This window comes from Boleophthalmus pectinirostris, unplaced genomic scaffold (genome assembly GCF_026225935.1).
Source record: "Boleophthalmus pectinirostris isolate CB_2022bp ecotype Guang Dong unplaced genomic scaffold, ASM2622593v1 HiC_scaffold_14, whole genome shotgun sequence".
NCBI lineage: Eukaryota > Metazoa > Chordata > Actinopteri > Gobiiformes > Gobiidae > Boleophthalmus > Boleophthalmus pectinirostris.
Genome location: NW_026571047.1, coordinates 4,523,508 through 4,541,283, shown reverse-complemented (window position 1 = coordinate 4,541,283; position 17,776 = coordinate 4,523,508). Strand labels below are relative to the sequence as shown.

The window sequence follows — 17,776 nt, the reverse complement described above, 5'->3', positions numbered from 1 at the left end:
GATTACATTAAAAGCTGTTTGATTGTTTATTTATTTTTTTTCTAATCAGCTCATCACAGTCCTTTTTAATAGTTTGAATTATGTAATTTGATATATATGTATATTTTTTTATATTTCTCCAAAACAACAATTCTGAAATAATACATTTTTAGACATATTGTTGAGGAAAACAACCTTTTACTCATGTGTTCGTTAGTTTTCTTCTTAGATAAAAAATACACTTGAAACAGAATAAAGTCCAGATAATTTACTTTTTTCCAATATTAGAAAGTCATACTTGTACAAGGAGTCTGTGCTGACATTCCCATGCAGAGACTCAATTTTTACACTTATACAATGACTTTTATACGCAAACTATAGTGGGAGGCGACCATGGTTTAGACTTAGCGCCTCTTCGTTGGTGCACAGGTCAGCCAGGCCTCTATTGGCACGTTGCACAGTTCGATCAGACTCCATCCGGGGAGTTATCTGGCTACCAAGTCATGACATCATCCCTATCAGTAGTTCTTGTCCTATTTAGTTAGTTTGCTATTAGATAGATTAGAATTCCCTGCATTTGTCTTGACATATATGTATGAGTCTCACTGCTGTGATCAGAGCCCTGATCTTCAAATGACCTCGGTACAATAACAAACTATAGAAGTGATTGTACAAAATAGCTAAGCCTAGTTATTTATCCTAACAATATCTACCCCCAATTTCAACTTTGTTCTTTCTCTTTATGAGCTGATACTTCCATCCGCCTGTATTTCATCATGTTAAATTATATCAATAAGCAAATAAAAGACCAGAAAGATTTGCGTAAAATCTTAGAACAGCTGCTTTCTCCATACCAACCCAGATGGGATGTAACAGTCCCAAAAAATCATTGTTGGAATGTTGCGTTTTCTAATAGCAAGTTCCACATGGATTCTTGTTCCTCACTGCACTCCTTGAACTTCCTGCTCCCTTGTAAAGTGATCAATGGATGTTTGAGCTCGCAACCACAACATTTAGCTTCACCACTGCGCTAACGGCTATTTAGGTGTAACCCTGCTCTGTCTGGGCTCCCACTGCTGCTGCTTCTAATGTGTGCATGAAGTAAAGAAAATAATCAGACACGAGCCGGGGATAAGGGGCCCGTAGGATTGTAATGGGTCCACCACAGAAGGGCATTCTGAGAGAAAAAGAGAGGACTTGTATGTGAGCGTGTCTTCTGGGGGGGAGGAGACCCTCGTTTAGCCGTACTTAAAGCGCCTGTACCTGATTTTAAACCACAAGCCCCCACAAGTCAGGGATATTTTAGTTAGCATTTTTAGCTCTGCCCACTTAGTTCTTTCTCCTGCTGTGATATTGCACCATGACACCCCAAGCAGTTGTCTATCGTTCTTCAATCTTTGCCTTTTAAAGATAGGTGAGGCAGCTTTTTTTCTGATCTGACCAAATTAAAATCCGGCCTGAAGAAATGGGTTAAAATGTTGAGATGTGACCCTAACTTGCACACATTAAAGATCCAATTACTGTGTTTTACTGGCTATTAGGCGCTCTAGATTATAAAGCGCACTGTTACTGGTCTATTTTCAAACTTTTTTTCACAAATAAACTGCACTGAACTTTAAACGAAACATAACAGTGTGATGGGTGAGTGGTTTTGTCTGTTTGTGGCGTTCACGGTGACTCTGGGCTTTGTTCAGTTGTGGCGTGTAGGGAGGGTGGTGTCTGGAACCGCTGGATTGTCGGCGTGTTCGCAGTGACTCAGTTGTTCAGTTGTGTCTAGAAGTGGTACATTGCACTCGCTTTTTCGGTTCATTCCTCCGTTCTGTTCCTCGTCGGCGTGGAGTGATGAGTGTGGCTGTGGGTGTTTTTCGCATAAAATGAATAATATACTTTGAACATGAAATAAGGCAGAAAAATGTAAATGTGTCCAAAATAAACTATATATCCAACTGTTCTACAATCTCTATATTTAAAAATAAAATAAATATACTTATTTATTTTTACGTCCTGGCCGTGGAACACTGGACCAGCTCTACACTCTCCATCGGGTGCTTGAGGGTTCATGGGAGTTTGCCCAACCAGTCCACATGTGTTTTGTGGATCTTGGAGAAGGCATTCGACCGTGTCCCTTGTGGTGTCCTGTGGGGGGTGCTGTGGGAGTATGGGGTTCGGGGCCCTTTGCTAAGGGCTGTCCGGTCCCTGTATGACCGGAGCAGGAGCTGTGTTCATTGCCGGCAGTAAGTCAGACCTGTTCTCGGTGCATGTTGGACTCCGCCAGGGCTGCTCTTTGTCACCGGTTCTGTTCATTGTATTTATGGACAGAATTTCTAGGCGCAGTCAGGGGCTGGAGGGGGTCCGGTTTGGGGACCACAGGATTTCATCCCTGCTGTTTTCAGACGATGTTGTCCTTTTGGCTTCATCGAACCAGGACCTGCAATGTGCACTGGGGCAGTTTGCAGCCGAGTGTGAAGCGGCTGGGATGAAGATCAGCTCTTCCAAGTCCGAGGCCATGGTTCTCGACCGGAAAAAGGTGGCTTGCCCTCTCCGGGTGGGTGGAGAGTCCTTGCCTCAAGTGGAGGAGTTCAAGTATCTCAGGGTCTTGTTCACGAGTGAGGGAAGGACGGAACGTGAGATTGACAGGCGGATCGGTGCAGCTTCGGCAGTGATGCGGTCGCTGTATCGGACCGTTGTGGTGAAGAAGATTTACCGGTCAGTCTTCGTTCCTACTCTCACCTATGGTCATGAGCTCTGGGTAGTGACCGAAAGGACGAGATCGCGGATACAAGCGCTCGAAATGAGTTTCCTCCGCAGGGTGGCTGGGCGCTCCCTTAGAGATAGGGTGAGGAGCTCAGTCACACGGGAGGAGCTCGGAGTAGAGCCGCTGCTCCTCCATGTCGAGAGGAGCCAGTTGAGGTGGCTCGGGCATCTGTTCCGGATGCCTCCTGAGCGCCTCCCTCGGGAGGTGTTCTGGGCATGTCCCACTGGGAGGAGGCCCCGGGGAAGACCCAGGACATGCTGGAGGGACTATGTCTCTCGGCTGGCCTGGGAACGCCTCGGGGTCCCCCCGGAGGAGCTGGAGGACGTGTCTGGGGTGAAGGAAGTCTGGGAGTCCCTGCTTAGGCTGCTGCCCCCGCGACCCGGCCCCGGATAAGCGGACGAAAATGGATGGATACTTATTTATATAAAAAATAAACTTTGTTATGCTCGTTTTAACTCGATTATATGAGTTTGGAGATCATTTGACACACAAATCGAAATTGTGATCAACATTCTATCAACTGCACAGTCTTCAAATGGGCCCTTTAAAATTAATGTCCTTCAGTCCTGGCTGTGCAGGTTTGTATATATGTTAAATTCCTTTCAACTGACAATAATCACATCTTTGGGGTTGAATAATAGTGGACCTTATTAAGCTACTGAACAAATGTTTCACTTCTGTCTATTTGTACTGACAGAGAAGACGATGAACTTTGTGCTAGTTTTTGTTTGGATAGAACATAAACCTGCTCAACACATCTGCAATCAGCAAGTTCCAGCATAGACTTCTGACTATAGAAGTTCTACATAGCTGTCATGTTACTTGAACACAACTATTCCACTACAGAACCATTTCATTCAGCAAAAACATTAATTATGGGATGTCTGTGTCATGACAAGTAAACAAAGTTGTATAAGTGCATCTCTGACATGTCTGGATGTCAGTTGTGATTCTCCTCCATCTTTTGTTCACCATGACCACAGTGATCCTGAAAACAATGGAGGAGCGAGCCTCTAGCAGCCACAAGAGTAAACACGGGGGAGCAGTTTGTTGTTTGTGGTATGAATCTGAATGTGTTGGATTATAGTAATTGTGAAAACTTAAAATGATGAGTGTAAAAATAGATGCTACAATGACAGGAAAGATCGTCGGGTGATTGTTACTATAAATAATGTAATGGAGCTGTAGTGGACAAAGTATTTCTGTGTAGAGTTTGTGTGTTTAGGCAAAGTCCTATGATCCTGAGATGGACAAATTCCCTCGTCTGGACAATACCCTGTGCTAATACAAATGGTATGATGTTCACATGTAGTAGTTCATAAAGGCATAAACTGTTGCTTGTACATTAAAATAAACTTGACACTTTCTGAAAACAGATCAAAAAGTATAGTATTGAGTATTTATTATAATCATTAGTTACAATTTCCATGACTATATAGTTCGTGTGTGAGGATCCCAGGGCCTCAGTTATCAATCCATGCGCTAAACTGTATAAATGGAAAAATAACTAGTGCAATTTGTGGCATTGTAGTTTGGATTAAGGGGCGTCTGATGGAGAGTGGTGAAAACTTTTAACATCAGGTTAACCAACATTAGCCTTTTGGCTTTGTTAAACGCTGGATGATGGAAATATGTGCACATGTGGTACTGTGGTGTACTGTGGTGTACTGTGGTGTACTGTGGTGTACTGTGGCACTGGAGTGGTGCAGAGACAGGCATGCACCTCATCTAATGTCCCTGTATGTGGTGATAGGACCCCACATTCCTATATGTCTTAAAGACATATGGGACAGCCAAATTGTGCTGCATCTTCTTTAAAAGAATTTCTGTGAGAAATTGATAATTACTGCAGCCCTGTACTCTGCCTAGAGCCCTGAGATCAGACCAGCTCCTTTTGGTTGTACCCAAAACGAGGCTCAAGACAAGAAGTGACAGAGACTTTTCTATGGCAGTGCATGGACTGTGGAATAGCCTTCTTCTTCCTGTCAGATTGTCTGTCTGTAACGCAGTGTAAGACTAGACTGAAAACTCACCTCTTCTCCCTGGCATTTAACATGAGCTAGTCAGGTTATCTTGGTGTTTTTTATTGTAGTTTTCACATGTTATTTATTTTTTGTTGACTTTTATGTGAAGCACTTGGGTCAGCTGAAGTTGTTTTCAATGTGCATTATATATAAACTTGAATTAAACTGAATTGATAAATGAGGGCCCTAAAGTCTTAAACAGGGGTGCTAGGTGTCTGTGTAATCCCTCACACATCCAGGTAGGATACACAGCAAAATAAAACTTCATTTTTGTCAACTGGAAAAAAAAAAAGTTTAATTTGTAACCACCACTGATCTTACATGAGTAAAATTTTTGGCTACTCTCGCCACTAATTAGTACAACAAATATGAAAATCTTCTTCGCCCTCCTATATTATATGGTGACCAGACAGCATGTTACAAAGAGCACTTACATTGCCCTTTCTCGACTCACACGTGTCAGTATTTAATCTGATGGACTTTTGTCGTTGCTTTTTTTTTTTTTGCCTTATGCTCACTTTCAAGCATGTTTTTTGTTGGTCAGTAACAAATTGGTCAAACATAGGGACACCTGGGGCATTTCTAGTGTTGTAAACTGGGACAAATCAGTGATTTTGTCTAAATCTGTTGGAACAGGGGACACAGGACTCAAAAGTGAGACTCTTGCGGGTAAGTAGGGACGTCTGGTCACCCTGCTATATTAGCTCAGACAAAACAAGCACATATTCATGTCTACTATGGGAAACAGCTGCAGGGATAGCCCATTAGTCCCTAGCTGTGTACCTCCTGTGTCTTTACTGCATTCCCCGCGTCTGTGTCTGACATGTTCTTGAGAAAACGTCCTTCTTCTTGTTCTGAGCCAGCTGTGCCGTGACAGGCCTGATGGACGGCATGGAACCCCCGAAACCAACCCCAAAAAAAAAAAAAAAACTCACCACAAACATGCAAAAATGTTTACGTTTCTCAAAACCCCAAACACAATAAATATCTGTTTTCTGTCTCATTCGGTAATGCGGTAATTACCCAAATATATGCACTGTCAGCAAAAAGAATACACTGAATGAAGTAGACTACATCTGGAAGTCATTTAAGTTTGATAACCGCATATTCATTGAAACCACAACGGACAGCAACTATTTAGGAATTATGTAAGTTTCCTCTAGATCTCTGAAATCCAAGTTCGGATGAAGGCGTTGTAACTGATTTTTACTCACTGAAAAACATGTAATTTTCATTTTTAGGTCATTTTCAAATCTTTGCAGTGGTCCTAAGTTATTCCTTGTTGACTTTATGCAGTCTGAGCATCCTAATTATTCACCACGATGAGTTTATATCCACTATTTACAACTTTCAGAAGTCAGAGTGATGTTTTACAACTTTACAACTAGATTATTGGACAATAAATGCTTTAATTGCAAACAGTTAACAGATATTTCTACAATATATCGATACTGGGGTAAGATGCATTTTGCTTACACCAGCTTTTCTTGCTTTTCTAAATGGTGTAATTTGGTAATATTAAAAAAAAGAAGAAGAAGAAAAAAAAAAAAAAGTACCACAACTGAAAAAAAAAAGTCTGAAAAGTCCTGCTCTAGATATCACTGGCTGCCTTTGTAGGCTAGGAGCTGACTCGTGACTGGCAGAACATGCAAGCAGTGGATCTGGCGTCTTGGTTTCTGTATGTTTTGAAGTGGTCATATTAAACTACGTTGTGATTGGCTGTGTTCGTAAGCGCTGAGGTCACTGCAGAGGCGATGTCATTGTGAATAGGGCTTTAAAAGTAAAAATAGGGCCATCTCTTCATTAAAACTGGATTTTTGGACGCTGTTTTGACATGTACGCCCACACCGCTGGAAATCAGAATGAAAAACTTTCCCCACGCCGGGCCATGCCAAGGGTGTGGTGCTTTTTGGTGAATGTGCACAAGTCCACAATGGAATATTCTTTTTGCCTTTTGGGAACAGAAAGTAGAACAGCAGTGTCACAATGTAGTTCTACACAATATGTTAGTTCATAGAGGCAGGCTATGTGCAAATGAAATAAATACAAATAAAAATCATATCAGCTGAGAAACTATTTAAATTATGGATGTAACAGTAACCAAAATATTGTGATATTCTATCTTCAGAAGTCTCACAGTAATGTCTTGGGCTGTCACAATATATCGAATTACAAGTTCCTTTCCTTAAATGCATGGTTTTATAGAAGCAACAGCTTATAAACAATGGAAACTACATATCCCATGAATCATTTCAGTGCAAACAACATGAAGAAATATGTTTTTACTTGAATTCTTACGATTATGATGGAAATAATTCACACCAAAATCTTGTCAATGTATTTTAAAAGCAAAAAAAGTGTCCTATCTACAGTTATATTAGCGCCTTCAAAATATCACAATAAATATCGTACCATGAGATGCATACAGTGATAATGTTCTACCATGAGATTTGGATATTGTTACATCCCAAATTTAAATGTGTTGATAAAATTGCATGTGTTACCAGAGATTAAAGTCTGCATGCTGCGACAACTGCACACAGTTGTCAACAAATTAAGCATATCTAACTGAGTACTGTCTAGCACAGAGTCTCTAAAGGTACAGTATGGAACTTTCTGGAGGTGGCAGGTCACCCGCATGATTGTGCTGTTCCACAAAAGGGACCCAGACAGGCATGATGAGTTTGAAATACAGTGGCTTTAAGTAATGATATTATGGTACTGTAGTTGATACACCTATAAGACCCTAGCCATAATTAATCCGATTAAAGATGCACCATGTCACTGTGTCATGTGTTTGTCATGTCTTTGCTTTTATTGCTCAAAAAAGATGCATTCTAACTGTGAGCAGTCTCACCTTTCCTTAGATCTGTAACTTGACTTGGTAGCGTCTTCTGCATGTTTCCATAGAGGTACATTTAATCCTGTAGAGTGGAATATTGCATGCAAAGCAACAACATTTTCAAAGTAAACAAACAGGTGAGAAAAGTTACATAGTGTATCTTTAAAGTGCCTATGACAGGTTAGACTAATAATTGCACTGTTGTTAATGTCCAACATTTTACAAAAACATTAAATAAAATAAAATGTTGCTTGTATTGTCTAGTTTGTCATTTTACATCCTGTTGGACATGGACAGCAGATGTGACATACTTAGGTGGGCTAATTCCAGTTCTGTTTCCTAGCAACCATAATGTAAAACAAAAGGAAAATTCCTTCTTTCCTTCTTCATTTTGGATGAAATAGTCCGTGCTGATGACATAGGTAGAGGGATTCCGTTTCATAACTCAGCGGTACTTCCTGCATTTTTGAACTTTTCTTCTCAACCTTTTTTTCCCACAAACTGCCACTTAACTGCTGTAAAACTATGACAAATATTTACCACAGGTAGGATCCCACCAAACCAAGTAATAATTATAAAAACATGAAACCCTGTCAAATGCACAAAACTTGCCACTTTTCTGTCCCAAACGAACCCTTTCTCAAAGTCATGGAATCAAGTCAATGTTTGGTTTTGTCTGACCTATACGATTCCGTACACTGGGTCATGAATGCTCTTTTGGGGTTTAAATATCTCTGGGTTAACACACACTTTTCCATCTGGCTTTGCACTTTTTGAATGTCTCCACAACAAGGTTATTTAAGGTGTTTGCACACAGAGTCAGTGTCGGCCTGTGCACAATCACGTGTTTATTGTTGTGCTGTTGTGCTTTGGGGCAACACTTTAATTATCTCTTGTAAAACATCTGCACTAATTCCTTCTGCAATCAGCTAAAAATGCGACTGGCAACTATTAAAGGAACAGTTCCCAATTTATTTCCGTATTTGAGCAAAATATGTCTTCCCCATATCTGTTCATTTTCCCCAGAACAGATGTGCACTACCGGTCAAAAGTTTTAGAACAAAATACTTTTTTCACTATTTTACCGTTTATTGTCTCATTGTCTCATTGCACTCTGAAATGAAAGCAAAGAATAAAAAAGCAATCTGAGTTGAAAAATAAATCATAGAATCAATTTATTGACCAAAACGTATTCTAAACCTTTGACTCATCAGAGTGTCCACCTTTGGCAGATATACAGCTGAACACACTCGTGGCTCGTTCTTTTTACAGTAAAAAATATTCTTCAGAAAGCTGTTCCCAAGTCTGTTGCAGAAGTTCCATAAATGTATGGCACTTGTAGTTTGCTTCACTCTTCTGTCCAGTTCATCCCAAACCAGCTCGATGGGGCTTAAGTCTGGACACTGTGCTGGACACTCCATGTTTTCAAGCTCACCCTCTTATAGCTTCAACTTGTGTTTTGTTATCTTTTATCTTTTTTTTTTTTTTTTGTAACCTCTGTCTGTTCAGTTCTTACCTTTGTATCATTTTAAGCTCTTCATTGGACTTGCACGACTTGAATTGCAATAAATAACTGGAAAAATTAGGGTGTTCTAAAACTTTTGACCGGTAGAGTATATGAGCAGCTCTTGAGGTCAAAATAAATCTGCTGTGTGTTGTCTGAATATAGAGATAATTAGAAAGCATTTTATTGTCAGATAATCTGGAATGCACATAGCATGCTAATTGTTGTTAGCTTTAGTGTTCACACTAATTGCAGTTATGGATGGATTGTATGGTCAAAAGTCTCACATTGGATGCGTCTCAATTCCCAGGATCCTTCCTCTAAAGACCACTTTGTAGCAGTCCTCCAGAGTCGGCTCCTGTGAAGCAGAACCAAGTGTCCTGCACCTGAACAGGCTCTGGAGAGAGCGACTGCACCGTGTCCCGTGACCAGATCAAATGAGATAAAACTATGAGTTTTAATAAACATGTTTCCACAGTTTCTAAGTATAAAGTGTTTAGAGGTGTTTTTATGTGTCAATGTGCATTAAAACATCTGAATATTAAAGGCTGAGTGAATCATCTGTTATTGACTTGTTGATAATTAGACTAAAGAAATCAATTCACAGGCTGAAACATTTTCAGATGATAGGCTAATTTTATTTCCAATCACCGTCTTCAACAGATGTTGCTGTGTTTGTCTTGATTTGAATTCGTTCAGTCTGATAATAATGCTATTTGCAGCAATGTGAATAGCAATATAAAATAGCTAAATATTCCCTTTTTTTTAAAAAATTATTATTATAGAATGAGTTTTATTTGATTAAAATGTGTTTTACTGCTTAAATAAAGTTAGTAAAAAATGAAAGTTATGATGCACTATGGGCAATTTCGAGTACTCTGAGGCAGCCAAGGATCCACCGTTGCATCCTTGGTAAAAGAGTCAAACAGAGGAGTCGAGGGCTTTGGGGGAATTGGACCAGCACCTGGCGGAGCTCTGATGACGTGGATATGTCCGAGTGGTTCAGAAGCCGAGGATTATGGCAGTTGGTTAACACCCAATAATATCGTGAACCATCACAATATATCAAATTACAAGCCTCTTTGCTCAAATGAATAGTTTTAGTGCAGCAACAGAAAAAAAAACTGAAGGAACTACATAGACCATGATCCTTTGGTGTTGTCAGTGCAGACTAAATGCAGAAATAGCTGTTATTAAGCATTTTATTTAATTTTGTAATTTGTATTATTTAACATATTATAACCAAAGGCTTTTAAAAGGAAAAAGTAGCATATTCACCATTTTGTTAAACTCCACAAGTATCAAAATAAGTATCATACTGTGAGATACATATTGTGAAAATATCACATCAAGAGATTTGGATATTGTTACATCCTCGGTGAATGATATTCCAAGTAATTGAGGAATAACTTTGGACCACTGCTTTGCTTGGAATGTTTCACTGTATGGCATTAAGCAGATCTAGCATGTGTCCTGGTTTGTGACGTAAGCATAAATAGAGCCTATTTGGTGTTGTGTTTTTTAAGATGATTATCCAATCAGAAAGCAGAATGAGCCTCACATGAGTCTCTCATTTGTGTTGACAGTTTCAGTGCTGAAATCCAGTGTGTTTAAACCTAAAATGACTCTCTCTGATCTGAATGGTCACTCCCTAAACCCCAGCACCTACAGCCAATCATGAATTAGTGCTAATGCAGTCTCTGCAGCTCAGGGAGAAAATGTTTGAATTCTGAGCTTTCACATGAGGCCTGTCCATAAACTGACAATGAAACAGACTTGAATGTGTCTATCTGCACTAATAGTAGTAGTAGTAGTTTATATGGTCATTTTTGCAGCACTACAAACAAACAAAACATAGTTTTTAGTATTTAGGCTGAAGTAAAAAGTACTTCTAATGCCAAATCCTATTTAACAATGACATAATTCCAAGAAAGAAAAGCAGTGTATGAACAGCAAGTTTGTGTTTACAATTTCACTCATGACTTACTGTATATATAAGAGACAAAATATCAATTAAAACAAACAAAATAAAGCATAATTCATCATTCATTCCAGAGCTCTATAGCTTTCAAAACATAAAGCTTTATACTCTAATTTTTAAAGGCTTCTACAGTGTTCAATCATCATACACATTGTTCCACATGCTAACAACTTTAACGGAAATATAATCTTTTTTTTTTTTTTTTTAGCTCTTATCTTAATTTTTTAAAGATGCCAGTTTTGTTTTTGTTTATGGTTGTACAAACTAATAATAATGATAAAGAAGGCACAAAATGCATCGTTTACGATGGTATCAAATGACTCTGGAGACACAGGTTCAGTTGTGATTGCAGTTCCTTTTAAACTTGGTAAGAGCACAGGTACATACAGCTCCTTTAAGATTATGATGGGAAGTTTGTAGAACCAGTCTTAAACAAATAATAGCATCCAACATATGTGGTTAAGTTTGGGTATGACTTTGAAAAGAACAGTAAATCTCCCATAGAGTTATATAGGCCCCAGCCCCGAAATGATGACATCATCAGATTCTATAGAACATGAAAACTGTCTGTTCCTGTAACACTGGCGTCATAAACATTCCCATTGTCTGGTGTGACTGTCCTCTTGGCTTTAGCGCACTTGTAACCTGATCTTTTCAGGGTGGATTCCTTCTGAAGTCATTACTCACTGGGTTGTACCAGTGCCATGCGGAGCCCACGCCACTTATCCCCAGACTTTTAAGGATTCTATGGCTGGCACAGGGCGCGGAAGATTGAAAAAGGAAAGTAGAGTGACAAGTAGGCAGAACAAAGCTAACATTGTGCGAACAAGAGCAGCATGAAGCTTTGAACAGACATTTTCATGTTTATGTTGAACAAAATGAGCTCCTTTTTGCAGTTCTTTTAAGTCTTAAAAGGTGCTTTGTGTCACTTTTCTGCTGGAGGCTCCGTTTAGTCAAATGCTTTTCATGGAGATGTTATTACTTTGTCTGGAATGTTTCACACTATGGCATTAAACCTTTCTATCTTCACGGAGACTGAGCCAGACTAAGTTACGGGTAAGATCTGCAGAGAGGCAACCCCATTCACAGTCAGAATATCTGTTTTTCTATAGGTATTTTTGAGCTATAAAACTATCTCTAATTGAATACAGGTAAGATAGAGCTGTTTAATGTCACACTGTGGAACATTCCAGGCAGAGCAATGACATCTCCATAAAAACAAGCAGGTGATGGATCCTCAAACAAAAAAGTTACAAAGTGCACCTTAATGTAAAAGTGCAGTTATATGTCCAAAAATGTATTCACACAGGACTTGGAATTCTGCACAATTGGTACTTAAAGGCGAACTATGTACATTTTTATTATTTACATCTCCATGGAGACAAGCAGGTGATACTACAGGTCAAGAGCCTTGTGTACTAAAATGTTATGTACATGACTTTCCACGTTAAGTTTGTGATCGATGAAAAGACAACCCTAAAATTGTATAAGTGAAGTACCAGATCTGTGGAGAGGTCAGAGGAAGAATGCATATTTTACTGTGTATTTTTGAGCAATACAAATACAGTCATTATATATACAGTAAGTTAGTGCTACTAACTGTGCCTTGAGACAGTTTTTTTTTTTTTTTATGGTCTTGGTCTCGTCTCGGACTCGACCACATTTGGACTCGGTCTTGTCTCGGTCTTGAAGGAACTTGGATTTGGTTATGTCACAGACTCGAGGTCTAACTACTCATTTTTTTCGCTTTCTTCACAGTTTTCTGTAAAGTTATATTAGTTAAATATGGTGTTGTTAAACTGTGGGTGAGGGTTCAAAAAAGGAGCACAGAGTGTGTCAAAATAACTGTAAAATACAAATGAATGTACGTAGAAAATGACAAAGATGGTCTCGATTTGGTCTCGATAGGCCGTGGTCTTGGTCTTGTCTTGACCTTTAACAGTCTTGGTCTTGTCTCGGTCTCAGGACCCTGTGGTCTCAGACAGGTCTTGGTCTCGATTAGTGCGGTCTGGACTACAACACTACACTGTGAAACATTCCAGGCCAGTATGCATGCATGAAAAAAATAGGCTACTACTTGAAGTTTATGTTACTTGAAACTTTTTTACACAATATTAGCAGCATTTTAGATCAGTCTTTTACACAAAACTTGACTGTAAAACTCTAAACTTGACTATAAAGAAATTTTAAAGCCCTTAAGAGAACCAGTGCTGTGTGACCTGTTGGTGCACATGAACATTTGAACTGACTTTATATCTATTAATGCAAGAAACATCTCTCTGTGTGTCTGTTTGTTTGTGTTTGTCTGTTCCAAGCATAACTCTTGAACTGCTCATCTGACCGATCTTAAATTCGGAGGGTGTCATCCTAATGGGACGGATGTGTGCAGTGCCAATTTTTATGTTATTAGAACAAAAAATGCCAAAGATCTGGTGTTTAATGTATGTAAAATGTTTCCAAAATTCTCCATTGAAATGAATGAAATCCCCGTTTCACCAGAAGTACCGCACAAAAAAGCGCAGTTTAGGAGCATTTAGAGACAAAAGTGGGCGTGGCAGAATAAGGTGGATAGTATTTTAACCTTTCTATCTTCACGGAGACCAAGCCACACTAAGGTACAGGTCAGATGTGTGGAGAGGCGACCCCGCTCACAGTCAGAATGCCTGTTTTTTGGCTCTAAAACCATCTGTAATTGAATAAATGTAAAGCAGAGCCCTTTAATGTCACACTGTGGAACATTCCAGGCAGAGCGATGGCATGGTTATGAACCCCTCACCGGAAAAGCTGACCTGGGTGAGACGGTTTTGTGTTGGTACTGCTACTCTGGTTCTTACCGTTATAGTTATGATTTTAACACAAACAAATTTCAATAAATGACTAAAATTATCCTCAATTACAAGTACAAGTATGTTAAGAAGTAGAATGAACCCAAGTCTACTCCGTCGTAATTGCGTGCTTGCTCTTGCCCGTGCGTTGCAGAGTGAACAGTGAGTGGAGGGTGTGGGCTGAGGTCTGGGTGGTCTGACATTTGAGCTGCTGGTTAAATGATTTGTTTTACCTCAGAAATCAATAAGTTTGGGCTGTAAAGTTTTCCGACCTCAAAGGGCCCACAGGAATTGTCTTTTCAGTCTTGGGAGGAGCAGCGCATTCCCAGAGTATTACTGTATTCTGAGCTACTTCACATTACTGTACAGTTATTTCGAAGTACCTCTGTGACACGATGTCCATGGAATAAAACTGGGACTGGGTTTAGATTTGCGTAGGAAGTATTAGTAGGATTCTGTTCAGAGTGCATGTTGTAAACCCCTGGAGCTTTTCAACATTTGACAGAAGATTGGAAAATGGACTGACAAGGATACCGTACATTCCATTCATTTTGATATATTGTGCAGCTTTAAACATGATATAGATTTGATGATTTGGTCGTATATTTTCAGTTAAAATAGTAATATGTAGGTGACACATGTTAAAAGTCTGCATTTTGGGGAGCGTGCCTATGTTCCCTCAGCCCTCTCTTCCCTTTCTCTCTCTTTTTTTCCCCCCAAAATTAGGCCCTATGTTCCCACATTTCCAACAAATGACCTGACTTAGAGTTTCATTTTGAGAAAAATCTTAGAAATAAAGGAACATAGGGCTGAATGAACATAGGACTAACCCGCATCTTATGGCTTTGGAAAATTAATATTGAAAGACATTTGTATTTGATTTTCAACAAATAAAATTAAATAGAAAATTGTGGTCAATCTATGTGAGAAAAATATTAATGACATATAATTTTATTGGCACATCGTGTTGCCCTACTTACCACATAAACCGGAACTGGGCATTGTGCAGTTCCAGGACCACATATGTCCCTTTGGTTGACTCTGTCCAGCCTGTTTAAGCTCATTTGTAATTACAAAATAAACATATTTTACCATCTTACCTTTATTTTTTATGGACTAAAGCTGCATTGCTTTTATTTTAGAGGTGTTGTTTTTTTTTGGTTTTTTTAATGACATTTTTTGTAGGACAATCTCACTTTTTCATTGCTTAGTCATAACATAAACTCAACAGTCTGACCAGCTCATCAAAACAATGGTATTTACAGCTTTTTATAAAGAAATACAATTCACATTATGCAGAACTGAGTTAAATATTTTGACCCTCCACAATATTTTCTGTTTCTCATGTGGCCCCATGGAAAAAAGAATTGCCCACCCCTGACATGGACTGTATACAAAGGTGGACTAAGTCAATGTGACATCACCCACAGCATTCAGTTCCACTCAAATGAAGCAACAAACAAAATAAAAACACAGGGATCATGTAGAACAGATTAATACAAACATGTTTATATCAAAATGATGAGTATATTCAGTATATAATTTACTACCACTCTCTCTGCAGGTATTGTACCCTCTCCTACCAGCTGTCCTGGACTGTAACCCGTTCAGGGGGAGTCCGGACACTCCTGACACCATAGACGGCTCTCCGGTCCTGGGTACTCCTGCTCTCCATGCCCCTGAGGAGATCCAGAAGGTGGTGGAGGTCCTCAACCAAACGTGGACACTGCTCCAGACCTGCCAACTTCACCCGGAGATGTCAGCCCAGCTCGTTGGGTATCTCTTCTACTTCATCAACGCCTCACTCTTCAACTCGCTCATGGAGAGAGGTAGGGACGGTTCCAGAAAGTTGTGTTCAAGTTTTAGAATTTGATGAAGTTATAATTTCACACTCTATGGGAGATTTAGTGTTTCTGGCAGAAATCTCCAAACTTCTGATCCACAAACGATGAACTTTATCAATATTTGTTTGAATTGGCTCCACAAGCTTAGCATTAACCTTATGGCTCAAAGTCATTTCAACTGACAACAATCACGTCTTTGGTGTTTAATAATAGTACCACTGTCTGAAGCTCTTGTGAACAAAATATTCCACATCTGTTATTTGTGCTAACAGAGAAGATGTTGAACTTTGTTTCATGTGGATAGTCCCAGTAACTACAGAGATATAAACCATAAACCAGGTCAACACATCTGTAATCTGACTGTTAAACAGCAAATTTGTGCTGTTCTCACTTTTGTTTCTCTCTTTTTATTCGTAAGCCACCATGTTTGTTGTAACAAGAACAGATGCGTCTCTCCGATTGGTTAATCCGTTGAGGAGACATGATTCAGTTTCAGCCCAAACAAATATCTGTGTAAAATTGAGAACAAGTGTGTAGTGTCGGCTGGCCAGGCAACTAACCCAGACATACAAACGTGCGGTTTAGCCAGACGTGGGTAGAATAGCCAACAATTACACTGAAGTAAGGCGAAAGTTACTTCAAAATAATGAATATTCAAGAAGTAGTAGTAGTGGTCCTAGAGATTACTCAAGCAAGAGTAACAGAAATATTTGGGAAAACTGCTACTCATGTAAGAGTAACTTAAAGCATTGTTTCCCAAAGACTGGGTCATGACCCTGAGGTGGGTCGCAAGAGATTTTTTTTTGGGTCACCTTGTCATGATCTGCATGTAGATCTGCAATATACACATGAGATTTTCTGTGCTCACAAAAATGAAGACAAAGCACAGAAACAGAATGAAAGCTGCTCCTGATCTGCTGCTGCGTCTCCTTCTGCACCCGGACTGAACACACTACAAAAACACACACAGGTCCACCTATCTCACTAGAAATGTCCAAATGTTAAGACAGGTTTTGTATCATTTCTAATCTTTTTGTCATTACTTTATTGACTATTTTGTTCCAATATTGCTGCTTCAATTGAATGTTGAAAAGAAAAAGAAATGTCCTACATTTAATGTCCAAACAGGTGACTTATGGATCCCTTTATTGCTGCTTCAGGGATTCATTGTTTAAAACTTGAGTAATACACAATCACTCAGTCAACAATAAAATATCCTCATTAATGTTCAATAATGCTCAAATCTACCTTTATTTTGTGAGTTATGAATAATGTCTACTGACTTGGGTCGTGCAGGTTTGTGACTTTTAAATTATGGGTCACCAAAAAAAAGGTTTGGGAAACACTGGTTTACATGATTCAAGAATTGTCTCAGTATTGAATATAATGTTATTTCTAAAAGATGAAGAATGAAAGCTCATGGCTGTTACTTTTGTGACAATATTGCTCTCTGCTGGTGATAGAGGGAACTGCAGTTTTCCCATTAGATTTCTGGAGGGACACTCTTGAAATGTATTTGGAGACTCTGTTATCTATTTGCTTGTAATGTTCCACAATAAGGTCAGATGTTTTTCAACAGATTTTTAACAATAAAACTATAATACCATACTGTGGACCATTCTAGGCAAAGCAACAGCATCTCCATGGAGACAAAACTGAAGCATGAATTTTTTGGAAACTTCTTTTGGTGTAGATTACATAGAAGTGACTTAATTTTTCCTCTAAAATGGTCCTAGCCTGTACAGTCATACTGTGACCTAAAAATCTTGGTAAATCAAATTGAAATCACAATTGGAATGAACACAATTAGCAAATCTTTCTAAGGGAGCAGTTTTTGAAGTACCAGAATTTGCTTCACAAACATAAAAGCTGTGTGTCTGTTCAGATTTCAGTCTTTTTGTCAGTTCTTCTGGATGTAAACTTGAAACAGAACCCCATTATTAAAACATCAATTGTAAATCTACTCACAATTGCTTGTCCAAAAAAAACCAAAAAAAAACCCCTAAGAGTAAATACTGTAAA

The 17,776-nt window shown here is 39.1% G+C and overlaps 1 protein-coding gene across 2 annotated transcripts in view; it reads left to right on the top strand.

Annotated features, from left to right (window-relative positions):
* LOC110155179 (ras-associating and dilute domain-containing protein-like) overlaps nt 1-17,776 on the top strand; it is a 63,402-nt gene that overhangs the window by 37,314 nt on the left and 8,312 nt on the right. For both annotated transcript variants that reach the window (XR_008631783.1, XM_055150618.1), the window contains exon 11: nt 15,475-15,739. Coding sequence is in view for 1 of the 2 variants with exons in the window: in XM_055150618.1 (XP_055006593.1) it covers nt 15,475-15,739 (265 nt within the window). In the remaining variant the exon portion in view is untranslated. The remainder of the gene's footprint in view (nt 1-15,474; nt 15,740-17,776) is intronic.